Source organism: Pristis pectinata, chromosome 2 (genome assembly GCF_009764475.1).
Source record: "Pristis pectinata isolate sPriPec2 chromosome 2, sPriPec2.1.pri, whole genome shotgun sequence".
NCBI classification, from domain to species: Eukaryota; Metazoa; Chordata; class Chondrichthyes; order Rhinopristiformes; family Pristidae; genus Pristis; species Pristis pectinata.
Genome location: NC_067406.1, coordinates 5,704,772 through 5,726,201, shown reverse-complemented (window position 1 = coordinate 5,726,201; position 21,430 = coordinate 5,704,772). Strand labels below are relative to the sequence as shown.

The 21,430-nt window shown below is 42.6% G+C and overlaps 1 protein-coding gene across 3 annotated transcripts in view; it reads right to left on the bottom strand.

Moving 5' to 3' along the window:
• The window catches only part of sema4f (sema domain, immunoglobulin domain (Ig), transmembrane domain (TM) and short cytoplasmic domain, (semaphorin) 4F), a 166,986-nt gene that overhangs the window by 9,898 nt on the left and 135,658 nt on the right, over nt 1–21,430 (bottom strand). For 2 of the 3 annotated variants that reach the window (XM_052038547.1, XM_052038555.1), the window contains exons 10-13: nt 14,538–14,760; nt 9,530–9,639; nt 8,186–8,349; nt 5,934–5,995 (exon numbers count right to left, since the gene is read on the bottom strand). In XM_052038547.1, coding sequence (XP_051894507.1) covers nt 5,934–5,995; nt 8,186–8,349; nt 9,530–9,639; nt 14,538–14,760 — 559 coding nt within the window. Of the gene's footprint in view, nt 1–1,393; nt 1,455–5,933; nt 5,996–8,185; nt 8,350–9,529; nt 9,640–14,537; nt 14,761–21,430 lie in introns of all 3 variants that reach the window. The other variant, XM_052038563.1, reaches the window with a different exon arrangement.

The window sequence follows — 21,430 nt, the reverse complement described above, 5'->3', positions numbered from 1 at the left end:
TCTGTACTAATCTGATAGTCTGTAGTTGTGTAGCATGATAATTATTAACATTACTAACTCTATGCGCGGTTAAAATTTTCTTGGGAAATTTTTTTTTTAGGTGGGAGGTGTTATGGACTCAGTGAAAGTCCCTTTAAGATAGAGAGTGTGTGTGTATGTGTGTGTGGGGCGTGCTTACGTCAATAGAAGATAAAGGACGTAATGACGTTGTTGAAGAAGTCAGAAGAAGAAGAAGAAGAGAGAGAGAGAAGGGAGAGAGACACCAGCCTGCTTGTTTTCTCTATCGATGGATGAGAAACAATAACTGTGTTTGCCACTGAAATCCATGTATGGAAGTTGGAAGTAATCCGGTGGAGTTCACTTTGTTGCTGACCTGTAGAAGGAAACAGGTATTTGTGTGTGGACGACCACGGTTCGGATGCTTTTCGGGGTGAGGAAGTCACTACCGAGTAAACACTGAAGTGTCGTTTGGGTTCCATCGTGGAACATTTGGATTTCGTATGTACTCTCTCTATGTTTTTCTACATCTACATTTTATCTTCAGACAACGGTGGTTGTTGAAGAAGCCCTTGCTCATGTTTCACCTTATGGCTTGCGGAACTGAACTTTAAGAACCATTCAGGAACTGGGAGTTTTGGACTTTGTCACACACACACACGACGAGTTTAGTTTTGGGGTTAACGTTCGAGGTTTAACATTCTTGAATTCTAACATACTAACATTTTTACTTTTATTTTACGTATTATCATAAGTAGTGATTAATAAAATAGTTTTTAACACTGAATCATGCTCGGTGTGTTTCTTTTGTTGCTGGTTTGTGACACCTTTCCAACGCTTCCATATCCTTCCTATAAAGAGGTGACCAGAACTGGACACAGTACTCTAAGTGTGGTCTAACCAGAGTTTTATAGAGCTGCATCATTACCTCACGGCTCTTAAACTTGATCCCTCAACTTATGAAAGCTAAAACCTTGCCCCAGCACCAACTCCTCAGCCATGTATTCATCTGCCATCTCCTCCTATATTTACCTTCACTATCACGTGACACTGGCAGCAATCTTGAGATTGCTACCCTTGAGGTCCTGTTCTTCAGCGTTCTGCCTAGCTCCCTAAACTCACTTTTCAGGACCTCATCCCTCTTTCTACCTATGTCGTTGGTACCAACATGTACCACGACTTCTGGCTGCTTTCCCTCCCACTCAAGAATGCTGTGGACCCGATCAGAGACATCCTGGACCCTGGCACCTGGGAGGCAACATAGCATCTGGGATTCTCGCTCACGTCCACAGAACCTCCTGTCTGTTCCCTTGACTATCGAGTCCCCGATCACTATTGCCCTCCTCTTCTCCTCCCTTCCCTTCTGAACGGCAGGAGCAGTCCCAGTGCCAGAGACCTGGATTCTGCCGCTTGATCCCTGTAGGTCCTCCTCCTCAACAGCATCCAAAGCGGAGTACCTGTTATTGAGGTTTTGAAAAACAATTTTTCAATAACAAAACCCATAAATGGTCCAATATACATTCTGCAATTCACGTCCATTCCATCATGTCATGTCAGACTTCTGGTCCACAATGGTAAAGGCAGCACATGGCATGCTTGCCTTCATAGATTGGGGCATAGAATATAAAAGTTGGGATGTTACATTGCAACTTTACAAAACACTGGTTAGGTTTCATTTGAAGTATTGCATGCAGTTCTGGTCACCACACTATAGGAAGAATGTGACGGGACTGGAAGGAGTACAGAGGAGATTCTCCAGGATGTTGCCTGAATTGGAGGACTTTAGTTATTGAAAGAAATTGGATGGGCTGGGCTTGTTTTCCCAGGAGCAAAGGAGGCTTGAGGGGTGACGATAGTAATAGATTATGAGAGGTATAGATAGGATAGTCAAAATCTTTTTGTCCCCATGGTAGGGGATAACAAGAGAGCAAAAGTTTAAGGTGAAAAGTTGTCAAGGGGATCTGAGCAGTAAGTTTTATTTTTACCAAGGCACTGGCTGATACCTAGAGCATGCTACCATTGGAGATGATGGAATTGGGTACAATTACCATATTTAACAAGCAAACAGACACTTACATAGGGAAGGCATAGAAGGATATGGTCCTAAAGCAAGCAAATAGGATTAGTACAGGTGGACAAAAACGATCAGCATGGACATGGTGGGCCAAAGCACTAGTTTCTGTGCTGTTCTGTGACGCTCTATGACTAAGAAGAGGGCTACGAACGGGAAAACGAAATGAGAGAGAGAGAGAGAGAGATGCACAAGAGGAAGGAGGAGATGTAACAAAGGTCTTACCCTCATGGGGCATGGAGTGAGAATCACACAGTCTTTATTGGTTGAAAGCTGGAGCTCAGTTTGATTTACTAGCTCTTCTACGGCCACTGGTTCAGGCATGCATTAGGTTTGTGGCAATTTCCCCAACACTAAGACCAGTAGAAACTGGTTTCACTGTGTGTCTACAACTTTGCTCAGTTCGGATTTTGTCCTGTGTTGATTCATATTTTTCTCATCACTCTGAAACTGACTCCAGTTTATCTCAATCGAGATGGAGAGCGAGGGACAGTGAAATATGGACTGCACCCAAATTTACTTACATGGGCTCCAAGCTCATCTACAAGAGTAAAGGAGCACAGGAAACGTTTAGAGGAAACAGAATCCTGCTGAATAAAAGAAACATGAGAACTTTAACCTGGGCAGGTTTAAAAAAAGCATGGAAACAGAACCTCACCAAGTTTAAACAAGAATTTTGTTTAAACAGAAAGGTGGGAGACTAAAAATATCTTCAGGCAAGTAAGATAGTAAATAACAGTAATTCAATAAGATTATTTCTGTCAGTTAATCTAGTAACTAGGAGCAGGCTGAAGTACCTCAGACTGATAGAATGCACACCCTGTGCAATCTTGGAGCTCAGGATATTTCCAATATTCTGCACAAGCACAAATGAACTATCATCAGCTGGAGAAGCTCCAACTCCGACATAATTCTGGCCCATCCCCAAGGCGGACTGTATGTTAGATTGTATGTTTCGGGGGGGAGGTCAAACCTCAGTTCAACATAGTTCAGCCACAGAGGAAATACTTGACTGTCATATAAACAAAAATAGGTAAGTTCAGGAGACTCCTGAGGTGATCTTACTCTTGGATTAGTACAATATATAGTTCTGAATGCTGCTGGGCAAGAGGTTTCTCCTGGGGAGTGCAGCCAGACCCAAGACCGCAGTACCACTGGGGTCAGCTGTTCAAGGTCACGACAACAATATTTATAGGATATTTTGTAGTTGTGGGAGCAGACAGTTATTTCTGTAGATGCAAAAGTGATAGCAGAATGGTATGTTACCTCCTTCATGCTAGGGTCAAGGATATCATCTTGTGACTGCGGAGCCAAAGTCATGACCCATAATTGGTATCAATGACATAGGTAGAAAAAGGGGTCAGATCCTGGGCAAAATTTAAGAATTGAGAAAAGAAAACAAGAAGCAGGACATCAAAGTGAGTAATTCCAGATTACTCCCTGTGTCGGGTATCACTGAGGTTGGAAATAGGAAGGCAGTGCAAATAACTGCATAGCTGGAGAGATGGAGCAGGAGGAAGGGTTTTAGATTCCTGGATGTTGAGATCAGTTGTGGGGAAGTGATTCCTTTCATAGGTTGGAAAGATTGTACCTCAACTGAGCTGGGACCAATGAAGAGAAGCAAGTGACTCCCTATTCTGAAATGTGCCCTCTACGAGGGCAAACACCCTCTCAGCATCCACCCTGTCAATCCCCAAAATGTTATATATTTCAATAAAATAGCCTCTCATTCTAAACTCCAGTGAGCATAGACACTGGATCACTCGAAAAATATTGGCATGTAATGGTTTAAGAATGCAATTTTAAAAAAATGATAAGCTTGATTTTCTTTTAAATCATGCAATCATAAGTAATATTTTTAATCATTCAATAGCTCTACTTTGAAACAGCGAATCTTGGAGCACAGAAGAGCGTAAAGACAACTGTATTTGTATTCATACTTTGACAAGAGTGTTTGACAATTTCACTTATTAATCATATTCCATATCCCTGCAAATCTTTTCCTTTCAAGAAAATATCCAATTTGCTAATGAAAATTATTATAAAATCTGCTCCACCACTTTTTCAGGTGGTGCATTCCAGATCATGTATTTCAGTTATTTAGAGAAATTGGTGAATTAATGATTGTGGTCCAAAAAACAACCTGCTGGAAGAACCTGGGTCAAGCAACGGGATGGTCAACGTTTCAGGTTGAGACACTGCATCAGGACTGGTTATGCATACTGTACCATTGGCATGGCTGGCATTCAATACCCATCCTTCATTGTCTCCAGGTCATTTCAGAGGGTAGTTAAGAATTAACCATCAATAGGGATCATTACAGCTTATATACTGAGGTGCATTACAGACAACAGTGCTGTGCTGGGAACCTGGCACAAGACCCTTTAGAGCCATACCAAATAAGGACAGCAGATTCTCTTCTGTGAAGTGTGTTAGCAAACCCCAGATGGTTAAAACAAGCAATTAATTTTCACACCGTTACTGATGTACTTGCTGGAGATAGAGGCTGATTCAATTGTGATGTTTTAAAAAGGAATTGAAGGGAAATAATTGCAGAACCATAGGGAAAGATCAAAGAGGTGAGGCTAAAGATATAAAGGGCCCAATGGCTCACAATGCTCTATGATCATGACAATATCACAGCTTGCTGCACAACATTTTTCTTTACCTCTTCCCAGTTCTTTTGCCAACAATCTTAAATCTGTGTGTTATGATCATGGACCCACTGCCAGTGTAAGTCTCCCGTTCCTGAAAACTTCCTTTTTACTAATCTCAGAACTTTCTCCAGGTCATTCCTCTACTTCCTAACCAAGCAAAAAAGTTGGAGAGACATCAGCTTCCACCACATAGAACCATAGAACAATAACAGCACAATACAGGCCTTTCGGCCCACCATGTTGTGCCGCCCTTCAAACCACATCTAAGACTATCTAACCCCTTCCTCCCACATATCCCTCGATCTTAAATTCCTCCATGTGCTTATCTAACAATCTCCTGAACTTGACCAACGTATCAGCCTCCACCACCACCCCAGGCAGTGCATTCCATGCACCAACCACTCTCTGGGTGAAAAACCTCCCTCTGATATCTCCTTTGAACTTCCCACCCATTACTTTAAAGCCATGTCCTCTTGTTTTGAGCACTGGTGCCCTGGGAAAGAGGCGCTGGCTGTCCACTCTATCTATTCCTCTTAATATCTTGTATACCTCTATCATGTCTCCCCTCATCCTCCTTCTCTCCAATGAGTAAAGCCCTAGCTCCTTTAGTCTCTCCCGAGTGATGAGGGGGACTAGAGGATCTGGGCAGTCATCAAACACATATTGCAGTGGTGACCAGTGCCCAGCAATGGGTCACACTCCCTGTGCCAACTAGGGTGCAGCCCTGAGCCCCACATTTCAGTATTAAGCATATATGCTGCTCACCCCAGCCTGCCCAATGCCAGCTTTCACAGGCAGCCACTGCACATTACCAAGGTGGTTCTCTTCACACCAAGCCATAAAATGATGAGATCCTTTTATCATTTCATTGCTGGGGGAGCAAAGAGGACTGAGTCTTCAACCAGTTTCCTAGTGCAGCAGTGCATATTAGAACAGTATAGGCCCTTTGGCTCACAATAAGTAATAGTGGGGAGGGCAGGGGGTCCCAGCACAGCAGTGATGTCCGTAATATATCTCTATGTACATGCTGTAACAAAACCTTTTAGTGTTGACTCCACTTGCACTCTTGCTCCTGGGAATGCAGCTTGAGTACTAAGTGAGCCACTAGTATACAGGACAGTGACTAGCACCAGTGGAACTGTAGGAATTACCTTTGTTATCAACTTCAGAATTGAGAAATGAGAGAGAGAGTGTCTGATCAAACGTACCTTTTTCGTTGTTACATGAGGTTTTAGCTTGCTGATGGTCATACTCCACATTTTGAAGAAACCTGTTGATATTGCAAAATTATTTTTTTCAATGGGGTTAAAAACGTCATTTGTTTTTAAGTATAGTAGAAATTCTACATTAAAAATATAATTCACCAGAGTTTGATCACCAAAATGGTAAATATTTTACTAGTGTAAAAGTGTATGGGATATTCAAAAGAGGTCAGGATTGGGTTTCCACCATGGAAGTGTGCTGAGACAGTATGACAAGGTTACATTGGTCCATTCTATGATAAATGTGGACTGAAAATTACAATATAGACAATATGAGGTGCACGTTTAGTGTCTTCTAGAGGGATAATTTGAATGAAAATCTAAAATTCTGACAGTCTCCCAGTGAAGGAAACAATTCACTCCTGAATAGCCTAACTCAGATTTTGCCCATTTTTTCTGGGTTTCCAAAAAGAAATAGATTGACTAAGAAGTTCTGTCACATAATACAATTTGTATGCTTGCTTTATGATTGAATTTCAAATAAAAGAAATGTTAAATAGAATCAGGGGCAGCACATGGATTGTGAAGTCCACTGTCAAGTCCAATCCAGAACCGTGCACAGTTCTGATCACCACACTATAGGAAGAATGTAATTAAGCTAGAGAGGGTGCAGAAAAGATTCACAAGGATGATGCTTGGACTGGAAGGCTTGAATTACAAGGAGAGATTGGATAGGCTGGGACAGTTTTCTCTGGAGCTGAGGAAGCCTAGGGGTGACGAGTAAATGTTTATGAAATTTGGAGGAGCATAAGAAGGGTGAATAGTCAAAGTTCTTTTGACTATTGGATAGCAGAGTCTAAAGCTAGAGGGCATATGGTTACAATGTGTAGTGTGAAAGGTCATGGCTGTCATGTGACACCATTGAGTACTGGTCGAAAGCGACACCACTGTCAATCAAGGTCTGGCTCCACCCACTCATTAGCACACACTCTTGACCATTGGTTCCCGTGCACACCTTTTGTACCTGGCCATGACCTATTGGACCTGTTGAATTACCCGAGCTAGCTCCACCCAGCTCTCCAGCACTATAAAGAATGCCAGGTGCGTGGCTCTTTCTCTTTTTGATTGCTGGTGGAGTCAAAACCACGCTGAGGGACCACTGGTAAGAGTGTGAGCTTCCACAGGGGTTTAGGAGCATCCTAAGTAGATTCCCGGTAGCGTAGAGCTGATGCTTGTCCAGAGTCAGGGGGTTCAGGCACCGTATTGCATTTTCCCTGATCGTTTGTAACTAGTTCACTCTGTGTGTGTGTGTGTGTGCACGCGCGCGCACTTCAACCCCATTGCGACTCCCTCATGTTTTGCGATCACCTGTGTGCGTGTGAGAGTGTGCATCCGTTCCCGTTCATTCTGTTCCTGCGTTTGTCTTTGTAAATAAATCCTTTTTTAAAAATCCAAAGACTGTGTCCAGAGTCCTCTACCTTTGGGACCGCAAAGAACCTTTTCCCACAACACGGTGAGAGGGAAAAGAGTTAAAGGGGATCTGAGGGGCGTTTTTCCACACAGAGGGTGGTGGATATATAGAACAAGTTGCCAGAGGAGGTGGTACAGGCAGGTAAAATTACAGCATTTAGAAGACATTTGGAGAGGTACATGGGTAGGAAAGGTTTAGAGGGATATGGGCCAAATGCAGGCAAATGCGATTAGACTAAATAGGCATCTTGGTGGGCATGAAGAGCCTATTTTCATGCTGTATAACACTATGAATTTATGTTTTTCGTGTCATTAACCCAAAGGCAGTTTTTGTTCAGCCAGAGGCTATTTGGAACCTGGAACGCACTACAAGTGTTGTGGAGGCAGAGACTCAACTTTTTAGTAGTATCTAGACAAGTACCTAAATTGCCAAGGCATAGAAGGTTAGGGACCAAGTGCTGGTAAATGGAGTTAGTACAAATATGTACTTGATTGTCGGCGTGGACCTGGTGGGCTGGTTTCTGTGCCGTATGACACTTGACTACATGGATCAGCTGATCCTTTGTCTAATTTTTAGTACGTGCACACTCATTTGCACCGAAACCACACAAATATTTCCAAACGAGCTTGTCCTCTTTCCACTGACCACTCATTTATCCACAATTTTTGTCAGTTGGTCCTCTAGTAACCAACTCTCAATACTTTTTTAAAAAAAGTATCAGTTTCAAAGGATTTCCCTGCTGAAATTCAATTATGATTTAACAGAAGACTTCCACACTGCTGCATACCTTTGGATGTTTTCTCTTTTATTATGAACACACTCCAATTTCTGTGCATCCCAGCTACATGATGGATCCCTTGTCAGGAAACAGGCATCACAGCTGGAGTATCTGCTGCAGTTTACTGCTGGAAGCTGGACCACCCTGTTAGATGATCCAATGTAGACAAACCCCTGAAAAATATTAATCAGTGCACAGTTCACATATAACTAATACACAATTCATGTATGATTTCTTTTTTGCCTAGCAGTTTTCAAAAGAAACTCTTCTACCATTAGTACAATGGTGGTAGGAGTTTGCAGCAGGACACATACTCATACTTCATGTCTCTTAGTTCATGGCTCAATGCAAGGTACTAATGGTTCCACATATTAATGATATTCCACTAAGGAAGCTTTAAAGAAAAAAAAAGCTTTACATAAAACTGTCTGTCTTTCAGTTAATACAGAGAGGCTTATTATATAGTACTTTTGGAGACAGCATTTCTAATATGCTTAGAGACTGCGTGCAACATCCAGAGAGTTCGTTTCATGGCTTGCTTCCTAACACTGAGCACATCAATTAACAATATTACGCAGCATTAACTGCTGAAGACAAAAGAGCCTGAATCCAGAACAACAATCCTGTCCTGAGGCAGGGTCTCCAACCAAAACGTCAACTTGAGTCTTTTGCCTCCACAGATGCTGATCAACCCACTGAGTTCTTCCAACGTTCTGTTTTTTGTTCTAGCATTAAATGTTATTTGTGGAAGAGGGGTGCAAATTTCTAACACACTGCGTACGCATACGTATTTTTTACTTTCACTTTTCAGACTACACCTGTTCATTCTAGATTCCCCCATCAGCTATCGTCTCTATCCCATTAGTTCCCCCTTCATGAAAACTTCAACTAGTCCTACAGAGACAGAGTACCACTAGTTATTTTCATGGTCTGCTTCATTATGCTGAAGAATTAAGGTTGCCTATGTAGCTGAGAAAACACAATCAGCACATGGCTCTATTTGAATTTTCTCCTTCCAGCCCCACACATATCATTGGAACACGGGAATAGGGGTAGCCCATTTAACCCTTTGAGCCTGTTCCACCATTCATTGAGAACAGTCATATCTACCATCTAACTCCTATCCAGCAGAATAAAAATATAACAAGTTTAACTGTTAGATCAACTTTTGCAGAATTAAAATACATGGCAATGAGTTCAACAGGAACTGAGTCATAAATTGATAGAACATGCAATGCAGCCTATGGAACAGTAAGACTGCTGAGATGAATGGCCATCCATTTTTTTCAAGAATGTTGGTATCAATCTAAATTTCTGTTTATGCTGCTATGTTTGATTGATTGGAATCCTTACCTGATGCAGTGCAATGTTCAGCACTTTCTCATCTGGTTTAAAGATTACATAGTCCTCCACCACAAGAACTTTGGAGTCTTTCTTGATCGCTTTATGCAAATGTCCAGTTTCTACATGAAAGTACAAATAAAGCTATGTTGTTTTCAATTAAGCCAAGATGGATCTGGCATATGAATACCCTGAAACATAACTTCCATTATGTGGCACATTTGGGAGATAAAGATGACTTTAGCCTTAAGGTTCCAAAAGCTGCCCACCTCAGGGATTCTCATCTCACATCTGGTTTATGTTGTAGTCTGATTGATAGAGATGGATTACTATGATAAAACAATTGCTTCATTAGCATTGTGGCATGTTCTCTATAATAGAAGCCAAATTAAATGAACTTCAATATTTTAAAAATCAGACAATTGTTATAGTCATAGTACTGCTTTCTCATGGAATAAAACATAAAAATTCTGTCTGAATTTATGTCAACAGCTTACAGGCCAACCGGCCTCTATTAATAGTAGCACTCTTGATTTCAAAATGAACAGTTGCATGAAGGCCCTCAGTGGAATTTATATGGCATTTACCAGAGAGTTCTGCAGACTTTTGGACAAAATGTTAAACTGCATCCAAAATGGCTCAGGCGAATGTTAAAAATCCCACAGCCCCATTTCTGAAGTGTTAAAAAAAATCAATGTGTGCACACTTAAGCCAAATTAGGTCCCTCTGAAATGGTTGCAAAATTGATTGATAGTGAGAAAGCAGCAGCACTAGTACATTCTTTGGGCTAAACACTTCCTCATATGGCAATCAATGCAGGTCTGTGTTGAATTTCTTGCAAAAACTGTCAGCAACAAAGGGAGATCACCAGGATAAGAAGAGAGCTCTCCTATACTCAGTGCCTCACAAGGCTCGAGGAAAGAGTCCTCCCTCTTCAGGGACAGATTAGTCACTGAGGCCCAATGAGCCAAATCTGCCACATATGCACATCTAATATTCATTTTCATCAATCTAAAAACAAATTGATTTATCTATTAAAAAACACATTACTCAGAATACTAGTGGAAACCCCTGCTTCCCCTCCCCCACAACACAACCATAGCAACCAGTGACAGAGAAGGAAGAGTAATATTGGAAACATCAGCACAAGGAAGGAAAGAAAGAAGGCTTACGAGAATTATAAAGAGCACAAGGTGTCACTGCTTCTGACACCTCTCACAAGGTAGCTGTGGGTGGGGTGGGAAGTAAAATGGACAGCACTGGACACTTGTCGGCTACAAAACACAGGCCATGAGAAAGTTAAAACAAAAACAGAAAATGCTGGAAATTCTCAGCAAGTCAGGCTGCATCTGTGGGAAGAGAAACAGTACACATTTCAGGTCAAAGACCCTTCATCGGAGAGGAATAACTCAGACAGTTTTGTGCATTCACACAGGAAAAAGCTAATGGAAAATAATGATTCTTGGAATTTGGATTGGCACTGCCCTGGTAGAGCAAGACTGAGGTACATACTGCCTCAAAACTGTTCATATTGCAACAGGTCTGGCATGTTAAACTGTCTGACTGTTTTTACGGCAAAACCATAGCGCTGTTTGAACAGGTGGCATGCTGGAAGTACATATTGTAACCAAATCATGAGCAACATCACATATACCCATTGGACATTACTGATTGCAAGATATCCATGCACAGACAGTCAAGAATACTCGTGCATCAACCTTCAGATAATCAGTCGGTCCTGCTGGATCCTGGATCATAACAAATCACATTCAAATCATACGAGCCACGATTATAACATTTTCCACAGCATTCACAGCCATTCTGAAGCAAAGATTAAAAGAGATGCAATAAAAAAGGAAGCAATGCCTGAGAAAGAGAAATATGACAGGCTACTATTTCAAACCAATATCTGTCATTAGAACTATACCTCATCCTTCTGCTTTCAGATCACAAATCTCTCTCTGACTTATGAAAAGGGAACCATTCAAGAAGTGTACTTGTGGCACTTTAAAGCCACTGTTTCTTTTTTTTTGTGGATTTCTCACCTCTGAGATGATTTCTCAAAGAGTAGACTTCCAGTAAAGTGTATGGCAATGTTCTCTCTTTTCAAAGAAATGTTTGACAAGTAACTATCCACCCCAGAGACTTCAATGCACTATACTATCCACTGCCCTGTATCCTCTACCAATACACCTAGGAACACTGACTTCATGCATCCAATGCTTCTGCTTTCACTAATTTCTAAATGGTATACCGGACCTCAAAGAACTATGGAATCTTTCTGCACAGATAGAACATTTAGTCCACTGTGCCCGTGTTGGTAAACAAATAAAATTGCAGATGCTAGAATCTGAAACAAAAACAGAAGTGCTGGAAGAACTCAGCCAGTCAAGCAGCGTCTGTGCAAAGAGACCTTCCTGGTGTGGGATGGAACTGTAGAGGGATCGAACATTCATGGTGAAGATGAGCCAGATGGGCGGAATTGGAAATTGTTAAAATTGGCAGAATCAGAAGTGTCATGGATGTAAGCAGTAAAGAACTGGACCATAGTAGACAGGATTGAATCAAGATAGGAAGAAACACAAGTTCAGTAGGGCAAAAGCACGCTGAAATAATAGGTCAAGTGGAACAAGCCTGATTGTGGATCTTGGGTAAGAGGTAGAAGCAGACAGTGCAGGGTTGGGGCACTACCAGGTTTCACGCTTTGGAAGAATGATCTCCTGATGAAATGTAATCTGAGACAATCAGGGAGACAACAGTTTGGTGTTGGCTGGTGGGAACATGGTCCAGAAGCAAGTAGGAGGATGCGACTGTGAGCTGACTTTTGGCCTCTGCAAGGTCGGGGTCGGTTCGCTAGACTACAACAGCCCCACCCATGTCTGCGGATTTGATATCAAAATCTGGATTGGTTTGCAGTGAGCGGGGTGCTGAGCAGTCAGAAAGGGTAGGTTAGAGTGGGTGAGGGGAATGGAGACATCAACTGGTCAATGTCATGTTGGCAATTTACAATGAAAAGTTCAAGGTAAGGTAGGAGGCTGAGGAAGAGGGTCCAAGTGGATTGCAAACACTGGAGCTGGGAGAAAGGGTCATCAATTTTGCATTAGGGTCGTTGTTTAGTTTGCACGTGCAAGTTACGTATAATACATTAATTTAAGTTAATGTTAACTTATGTTTGTCCTCATCATGTAATGTGCTTCTGCCGCAAAAAAGCTAATTTTCTTAGCATTTATACCCTGTGTATGCATGCCTGTGACAACAATAGACTTGAACTTGAATAATCTGGGGCAAGGATTCCTGGCCAAAGAAATGGCCATAGAGGCAGACACTGAGGCAGAAGGGAGCTCAACATCATGTTCACCCAGAATTTATGAAGATGCAGGTGTAGAGGTACAAAGCTGAGGCCTCTGCTGAAGAGTTTGGAGAGGATAGGGAGATAGGACAGGATGGGGAAAATGTGGCAGGGGTTGGAACTGAGGGAGATATGAGATGAGAGGAAAGTGAAGGGGGAGAAAGCTCAGGAGGAGTATTGGAAGTCAAGAGCTGGGTGAGCTTGCAATCTTTTCCGTCTGAAAGAAATTTAAAAAGGCAGTTGATACAGCAACCAATGCAGCAAAGAATAAAGTGGAGTTGTGGGCCACGACAGTGTAGGTCAGTATTGTTGCAGAGAAAAATTAAAAGCATGCATGTGCCGGTGTATGGTATTGAGAACGGATCTCAGGATACGGTTAGAACACTGCCTTGAAAGCGATGGATAGTTTAAACAATTCTCTGACCTGGGTGGGTCTAAAATGTGAAGGGTGAAATCAAAGTTGAAATCTGTATGGGCTGAGCTGGAGCTAGTTACATCAGCAATTCACAAAGAATAGATCAAAGGAACATTCTCCCCTACTCTTCCTGCAATGTGCTGCTCAAATTTTGTTAGCAAAATTTGAAGCTGCCCCATACAGTTGGGTTCTGTCAGGCTTAGATCAGATAGCCAGGCTCTATGATGAAACTATACATTAGGAAACAGGAACTGCTTCTTGTGCTGTCTGCTTTCATGCAGTTGACCCTATCATGTCCAATAGCACTGAAATTTAACGGTAATACAACCCGAGCCAAAGGATTAATAGTTTTATTGAAACCCATCTCAAGCCCAACATGTATCTGGGACTCATTAGGCTCAGGTTAGGAAACAAGCTCTACGGTGAAACTCTTGTTTTCCCTGCATCATACAGGAAATTTCTGAAAGTTGGAGAATTGGGAGAAAAATAACCTTTACTGAAACATACAGAAGGAATGGATCACATGTCTTTTCACCTTGGTAAAGACAGGATGGTCTGCTTTTAAAAAGCAAAGCAAACAAATTACTACTAAAGTCTGTGGAGTATTACACTCATTTGGGTCTCTTCATGATAAGAAGAATGAGGAGGGATTGGAGAGAATATTCTGTGCAGATCTAATGGCGGCAGCTTCCATTCTTGTCTTCAAAGGGTCATTAGATAAAAAATGGGGAGAAAAAAGTTGCAAAGCTATGGAGAAGGGGGTAGGGGTGGAACTGGAGAGTTGCTCTGGTAGGGAGCCAGATAGACATGATAGGCTAAATGGCTACTGTGCTGTAAACAATCTATGATTCCATGACTACTCTGTAGTAAAGTGGCGCAATGACTGAGCTTAATCAGATGTAAAATAGGAAGCTCATTACCTAATGATCAGCTTCAGAAGTTCTGGTAGCTTTTTCACTCTTCTACCTAAAATCGATAGCATTATCAGAAGCTAACCATGATATCCTTCCTCTATTTCAAGTCAAGACGAATTAATTCTACCTGGTATAATTCTATTGCTGTCAAGAACTTCAGCAAAGGCAACTTTTTTTTTATTCATTCTTAAGATTTGGATCCGCTGACAAGACCACAATTTTTTGCCAATCCACAAATGCTTTTGACATGAGCTCAGTCAGGGAGGTACATCTCTCTTCATCCAAACACCAAAGGAGGAAGTCAAGCATTGATAGACAAGAATACAGGTTACGGCTTCTTACCTGTTCCCAAGTAAAAAACCTCATAGCCCAAGCCACTGCTGGAATTCTCTCTCTGGACAATAATCTTGGAATACAGTGTGTCTCTCATGATTAGGAGTGGCTTCCCATCAATTGGACTAATAAAACTTGCCATTAGAAGATGATCTCGAATAAACATTAGCACGTTGTCCGGAAGATCCAAAGTTGTATTATACCCTCTCTCTTTCATCTGATTAGTGATGCACTAAAAAAAAATGAAAAAGATGAATTACTTCTAGCATCACCTGGACGTGATATTTGCTGATGGCTACTTCTTTAACAACGTTAGACAGTACTTTAACCAGCTCCCTCACTCTTCAAAAACCCTCTTCCTACGTTATTGACTGTAGCTCAAATAATAGTAGTCAACTTTCCTCACAGTGCACATTAATATCAACAATATTTCCAAGTAAGAAAGAATGCAAAAACTGGCATCAGAAGTAGGTCATAGGATCTCTTGAACCAACTCCAACTCCCAGCATTCAATGAGAGGGCTAACTTCATGCTATCGATTTCAGCTATGAATACTCAAGGCCCTTCTAATGCCCTTTGAGCTAGAAAATTCTAAAGAACGCTCAGTATGAAAAATTGCTTCCTCATCTCACTCTGAAATGACTGACCCCTTATGCTGAGACCATGTCCCAGCCCTAATTGTGAACTCCAATTAGGAAAGGTGAAAAGGCAGAAATTTGTAGGTGCTGGAAATCAGTAATATAAATTGAAAATGCTGGAGACACTCATCAGATCAGAGAAAAACAGAGAGAACATTTTGCGTTGATGACTTTCCAGCTGAATGGGAAAATGAGAAAATAAGCATGTTTAAAATTGCAGAGAAACAGGAAGGGATGGAGAGAATAAAGGAAATGTCTGTGATAAGATGTACAGAGAGATCTTGGGGTCCAAGGCCATAGTTCCCTGAAAGTGACCCTACAGGTGGATAGGTTGGTAAATGTGGTGTGTGGCATGCTTGCCTTCATTAGTTGAAGCACTGAGCTCAAGAGTCAGGAAGTTATGTTGCAGCTTTATAAAACTTTGGTTAGGCCACATCTGGAGTATTGCCTTCAGTTCTGGTTGCCCCATTATAGGAAGGATGTGCAGGTTTTGGAGAGATGGCAGAAGAGATTTATAAGATAAGATAATGCTGCCTGGATTAGAGGACATGTGCTATGAAGGAGAGGTTGGACATACTTGGGTTGTTTTCTCTGGAGCAGTGTAGGCTGAGGGGAGACCTGATAAAAGTTTATAAAATTATGAGAAGCATAGATAGAATAGACAGCTGGTATCTTTATTCCAGGGTTGAAATGTTTAACACAACTGGGCATGCACTTAAGGTGAGAGGGGTTAAGTTCAAAGGAGATATGCAGAACAATATTTTGGACATCCAGTCCCAATATACCTCCATTCCCCGTCATGATGGCCTCACCGCCCTCCGCTTCTTTCTTGACCAGAGACAGAAACAGTCCCCTTCCACTAACACTCTCCTCCGCCTGGCTGAACTTGTCCTCACCCTTAACAATTTCACTCTCGATTACAGCTCCTCCTACCAAGTCTCTTGCAAGGACGCTATCCCTTTTTCTCAATTTCTCCGCCTCTGCCGCATCTGCTCCCATGATGAGTCTTTCCACTCCAGGACATCTGAGATGTCCAACTTCCTTTCTAACTGGGGCTTCCCCCCTGCTGTGGTCGAGAGAGCTCACACTCATATCTCTGCCATTTCCCGCACCTCCCAGACCCAATAGGGATAGGGTCTTCCTTGTCCTCACATTTCATCCCACCAGCCTACGTATCCAACACATCATTCTCCCCCACTTCCGTCATCTCCAATGGAACCCCGCTACCAAGGATATCTTCCCCTCCCCACTCCTTTCTGCCTTTTGCAGGGACCGTGCTCTCGGCGACTCCCTGGTTCACTCCTGCCCCCCATCTCCTCCGAGAACTTTCCACTGACACGCCATAGGTGCAACACCTGCCCCGACACCACCTCCATTACCTCCATCCAGGGACCCAAACGGTCCTTTCAGGTGAGACAGAGATTCACCTGCACGTCCCTTAATATCATTGACTGCATTCAGTGCTCCAAGTGTGGCCTCCTCTACATTGGTGAGACCAAACACAGACTAGGTGACTGTTTTGCAGAACACCTGCGCTCTGTCCGTAAATCCCCATTGCCAGTCACTTCAACTCCCCCTCCCACACTATCACTGATATGTCAGTCTTTGGCCTCGTCCACTGCCAAGAGAATTCCAAGTGCAAACTGGAGGAACAGCACCTCATTTTCCGTCTTGGAACCTTGCAGCCTAACGGCATGAACACTGAATTCTCCCATTTAGGTAATCCCCACCCGCCTTCCACACAACACCCCCCCCACACCATGCTTCTTCTCTTCTTCCCTTTCCTAGCCTCTTTTTTTCTACCTTTTTTTCCCTTTCTTTCCTTACCCTTGACCCATCCCCTGGTGGATCTGCTCTCCCCTCCTCCCCCACACCTGCCTATCACTATCTCTTACCTGCGTCTACCTATCACCACCTTGTGCCCACCCCGCCTCCCCTCTTTTGTCCACCTATCACTGCTCTGCTTTTCCCTCCTACGTATTGGGCTTCCCCTTTTCCTATCTTCAGTCCTGAAGGGTCCTGACCCGAAACGTTGACCGCCTGCTTTTCTCCACGGATTCTGCCTGGCCTGCTGAGTTCCTCCAGCATCATCATGTTTTTCACCTAGATTCCAGCATCTGCAGTCCTTTGTTTCTCTACAATTTTTTTTACACAGAGAGTGATGGGTGCCTGGAATGCACTGTCAGGGGTGGTAGTGGAGGCAAATACGATAGAGGCGTTTAAGAGGCTCTTAGGTAGGCACATGAATGTGCAGAGATGGAGGGATATTGTGTAGGCAGAAGGGATTTCATTACTAGTTTAATTCGTTCAGCACAGCATCATGGGCCAAAGGACCTGTTCCTGTGCCCTATTGTTTTATATTCTAAGGCGGAGATGGGAGAGTCCAGGTAGTACAAATGCTGTTGGTGCCGTCTGGAGGGGGGTTGTGAATGTTTGTTCATCGTAGCTCAGCTGTCTAGGGGAGTTGTAAATAGAGGGAGATGAATGGAGGAAGAGGAGAATTTTAAAAAATCCTATAACTGTGAGACACATAACACAGCAGATGCTGGAAATCTGCAATGAAAAATATGCTGCAAATATTTATCAGGTCAGCGAGCAAAGAAATTTAATGTGGTTGAAGAAGCTTAATGTGACATTGAATTACACAGCATGGAAAAAAAAGAGGGTCTTCTGCCCACAGTGTCCTTGCCAACCATCATGCACCTATTTACACTAATCCATTTTATTCATGCACATTCTCATTAGCACCCCCCCCCCCCTCAGATTCCACCAGTCATTACACACTAAGACAATTTGCAGTGGCTAATTAACCTATGAATCTGCACATCTTTTGGGATGTAGGAAGAAACCGGAGCAGCTAGAAGAAATCCACACTGTCAGAGAGAATGTGTCACTGAAGCTCTCAGGCAACAGCTTTAATAACTGCACCACCATGTCAAACAGGTGGATAACAGGGCTGCAACCTGTCTAGATGGAAGATGGAGGTGCTATTCTTCAAGCCTACATCGGACTTTATTGGAGCAGAGTAGTAAGCCAAAGACAGAGGCGTCAGTGTGGGAATGACCCAGAGAATTAAATTGACAGGCAAACGGAAGTTCAGGGTCACCTTTGCAAATTAAACAAAGGTGTTTCCCAAAGTGGTCACCCAATCTGTGTTTGTTTTGTCTCCAGTGCCTCCTCACTGGATCACGGCACTATCAATGAACATCAGACTACTGTCTTTCATACTATCATTATCCTTATTTCCTGAGCACCTTCACCCGACAACCTCCAACCTCAGAACCCCAGTGGCCCACATCCTGCTTCTACCTCCATCCCAAGATCCACAAGCTGGACTGTCCTGCAAGTGCACAGTTCCTTCTGCCATCTTGACTGTATTCTTTCCCCCCTTATCCAGTCTGTTCCCACTTACATTTGTAACAACTCTCATGTCCTTTTGTCACTTTGAAGGTTTCCAGTTTCCTGGTCCCAATAGCCATATCTTTGTCATGGTCATCCAGTCTGCTTACACCTTCATCCCATACCAGAATGGCCCAAAGGCCCTTAACTTCTTCCTTGAACAGAAGCTCAACTAGCTCCCATACACTGCCACCCTCCTCCACTTACCTGAATTCAATCTTGCATTGAATTTCTCTTTTAACTCCACTCACTTTTTTTAAATCAGAGGTTTAGTAATGGGGATTCGCTACGTCTGCCCCTTTATGGTATATGCGGTACCATCCTTCTTTAAGTTCTATTCACCTGTTTTTCTGGTACATTTATGGTGGTAGTGGTCATAAATCTCGCACTTACACAGAACTTGAAAATTTCAATACTGTTGCTGCAAAAACTAACACTACTTCAACTTTTATATGGTCCACACCTGACTCTTCCCTTCCATTTCTTAACTATCTTTATCTCAGGGGATATTAGTAACAAGGGGCATAATTTTAAGGTGATTGGAGGAAGATATAAGGGGGATGTCAGAGGTAAGGGTTTTTTCTGGTTGGAGGTTCGTGACCAATGGTATTCCGCAGGGATCCGTACTGGGACCTCTGTTGTCTGCGATATATATAAATGACCTGGATGGGTGGGTTAGCAAGTTCGCAGATGATACAAAGGTTGGTGGCATTGTGGATAGTTTAGAAGGTTGCCAAGAGTACGCAGAATATTGATCAATTGCAGATATGGGCAGAGAAATGGCAGATAGAGTTTAATCCAGGCAAGTACGAAGTGTTGTACTTTGGGAGATCAGATGTAAAGGGACAGGACATAGTTAATGGCAAGACCCTTAGTATCTTGGGGTCCAAGTCCATAGCTCCCGGAAAGTGGCTGCACAAGTCGATAGGGTGGTAAACAAGGCATATGGCATGCCTTTATTAGAGTAGATAGTCAGTATCTTTCTCTCCAGGGTCAAAATGTCTACTACTAGAGGACATGCATTTAAGGCAAGAGGGGGTAAGTTCAAAGGAGATGTGCGGGGCAAGTTTGATTTTTTTTTAAAAAAACACATGGAGAGCAAATGTGTCTCTTAGATAGACACATGAACGTGTAGAAGGTGCACGTGGTTCATATCCCTCCATTCTCTGCACATTCATGTGTCTATCCAAGTGTCATTATATTAATTAGTTCAGCGAAACATCGTGGACTGAAGGGCCTGTTCCTGTGCTGTATTGTTCTATGTTCACACATGTTGAGCATCTACAGCAATTTTTCATTCCAGCTAGAAGAAACAGCCTTTTACCCTGTCAGTCTTCCTCAGTCTTAAATATCTTGATGAGAATAACTTTGTTTTTTTTAAAAATTCCTCATAAGACAGCACTCTTACTCCAGGAATCAATCCAGTGAAGCTAATGCTGGACCGACTACAAGGTAAGTATCTTATGCGAGCGATCACTTCCAGCTGAAATTATGATGATCAGGAAACTGGTGTGGGTACATCCCTGTGCAATTCACCTTGGCACAGTTGGCATTTGCCCGCTTTCCATTGTGTACTTAATGACATCACAGAATGTGAAGCATACACTTCCTTCACCACCAGCACAAATTGGATCCTTTGGCGACAACCAATGGTCTTCGTTGTTCATTACAATGTATACATCGTGCAGGGATTGGAAATGAAACAGCAGCTAAGGGTCTGCATTGTGACAATGATGTTTTCCACATAGTATCTAACAGTCTCAGTTTTCAATGTTTAGCATTAAGGAAAATGATTCAATGCAGCTCCCTTTCTGAACCTTTTCGCTTGGTCTGGACCTCAGCGTTTTGGAGTCATTGAATGGGCCATAATAATGCATGGGGAATATCCAATGCCTGTCCTCTCTCCGCCATATTTCACCTCCTCTCCACTGCAGCCTTTTTTGTAGCTGGACTGTGGAAGTGGTGGCAGATACAAAGCTCTGCATCCAGTTCCTCATGGGAACTATACAAATCTTGCCTTAATGCAAGAATCTGTTTGCAAAATATCACAGTGCCGCTTTAAATGAGTATTCTCAATTTCACAAACTTTTGGGAGATCCAAATTGGCATTAGCATTATACACAGCACATGTTTAATACACCGAGAGTGAAATAATGCAATTTCTTTGCAATCTTTGGGAACCAAGATCAAAGCAGCTTTCATCACTCCAAAAGTGGTTTTACTAAAGCCCTCTACTTTTTCCCAGGGCGGAAATGGCCAACACAAGGATGCATAAATTTAAAGTGATTGGAGGAAAGTACAAAGGGGATATTAGAGGTAAGTTTTTTTTTACACAGAGCAAGGCTTACTTTTGTACTTCACTTCCCTTGCAACCAAGTCCCACACACTATTTGACATCGCGACTGTTTGCTATACTTGTATGTCTACAACAAGATCTCCCTGTATATCAACACTTAGAACATAGAACATTACAGCAGAGTACAGGCCCTTTGGCCCATGATGTTATGCCAACCTTTTAACTGACTGCAAGATCAATCTAACCCTTCCCTCCCACATATCCCTCCACTTTGAGGGATCTATAGACTTGGACTACAAGATCCTGCTGTTCCTCCACACTGCTAAGAATCCTGCCATAACCCTGTATTCTGCCTTCAAATTCCACCTTCCAAAGTGAATCACTTCACACTTTTCCAGGTTGAACTTCATCTGCCACTTCTCAGCCCAGCTCTGCATCCTATCAATGTCCCATTGTAACCTTCTACAATCCACAACACCACCAACCTTCAAGTCATCTGCAAACTTATTAACCTACCCTTCCACTTCCTCATCCAAGTCCCAGAACAGATCCCTGCGGAACACCACTGG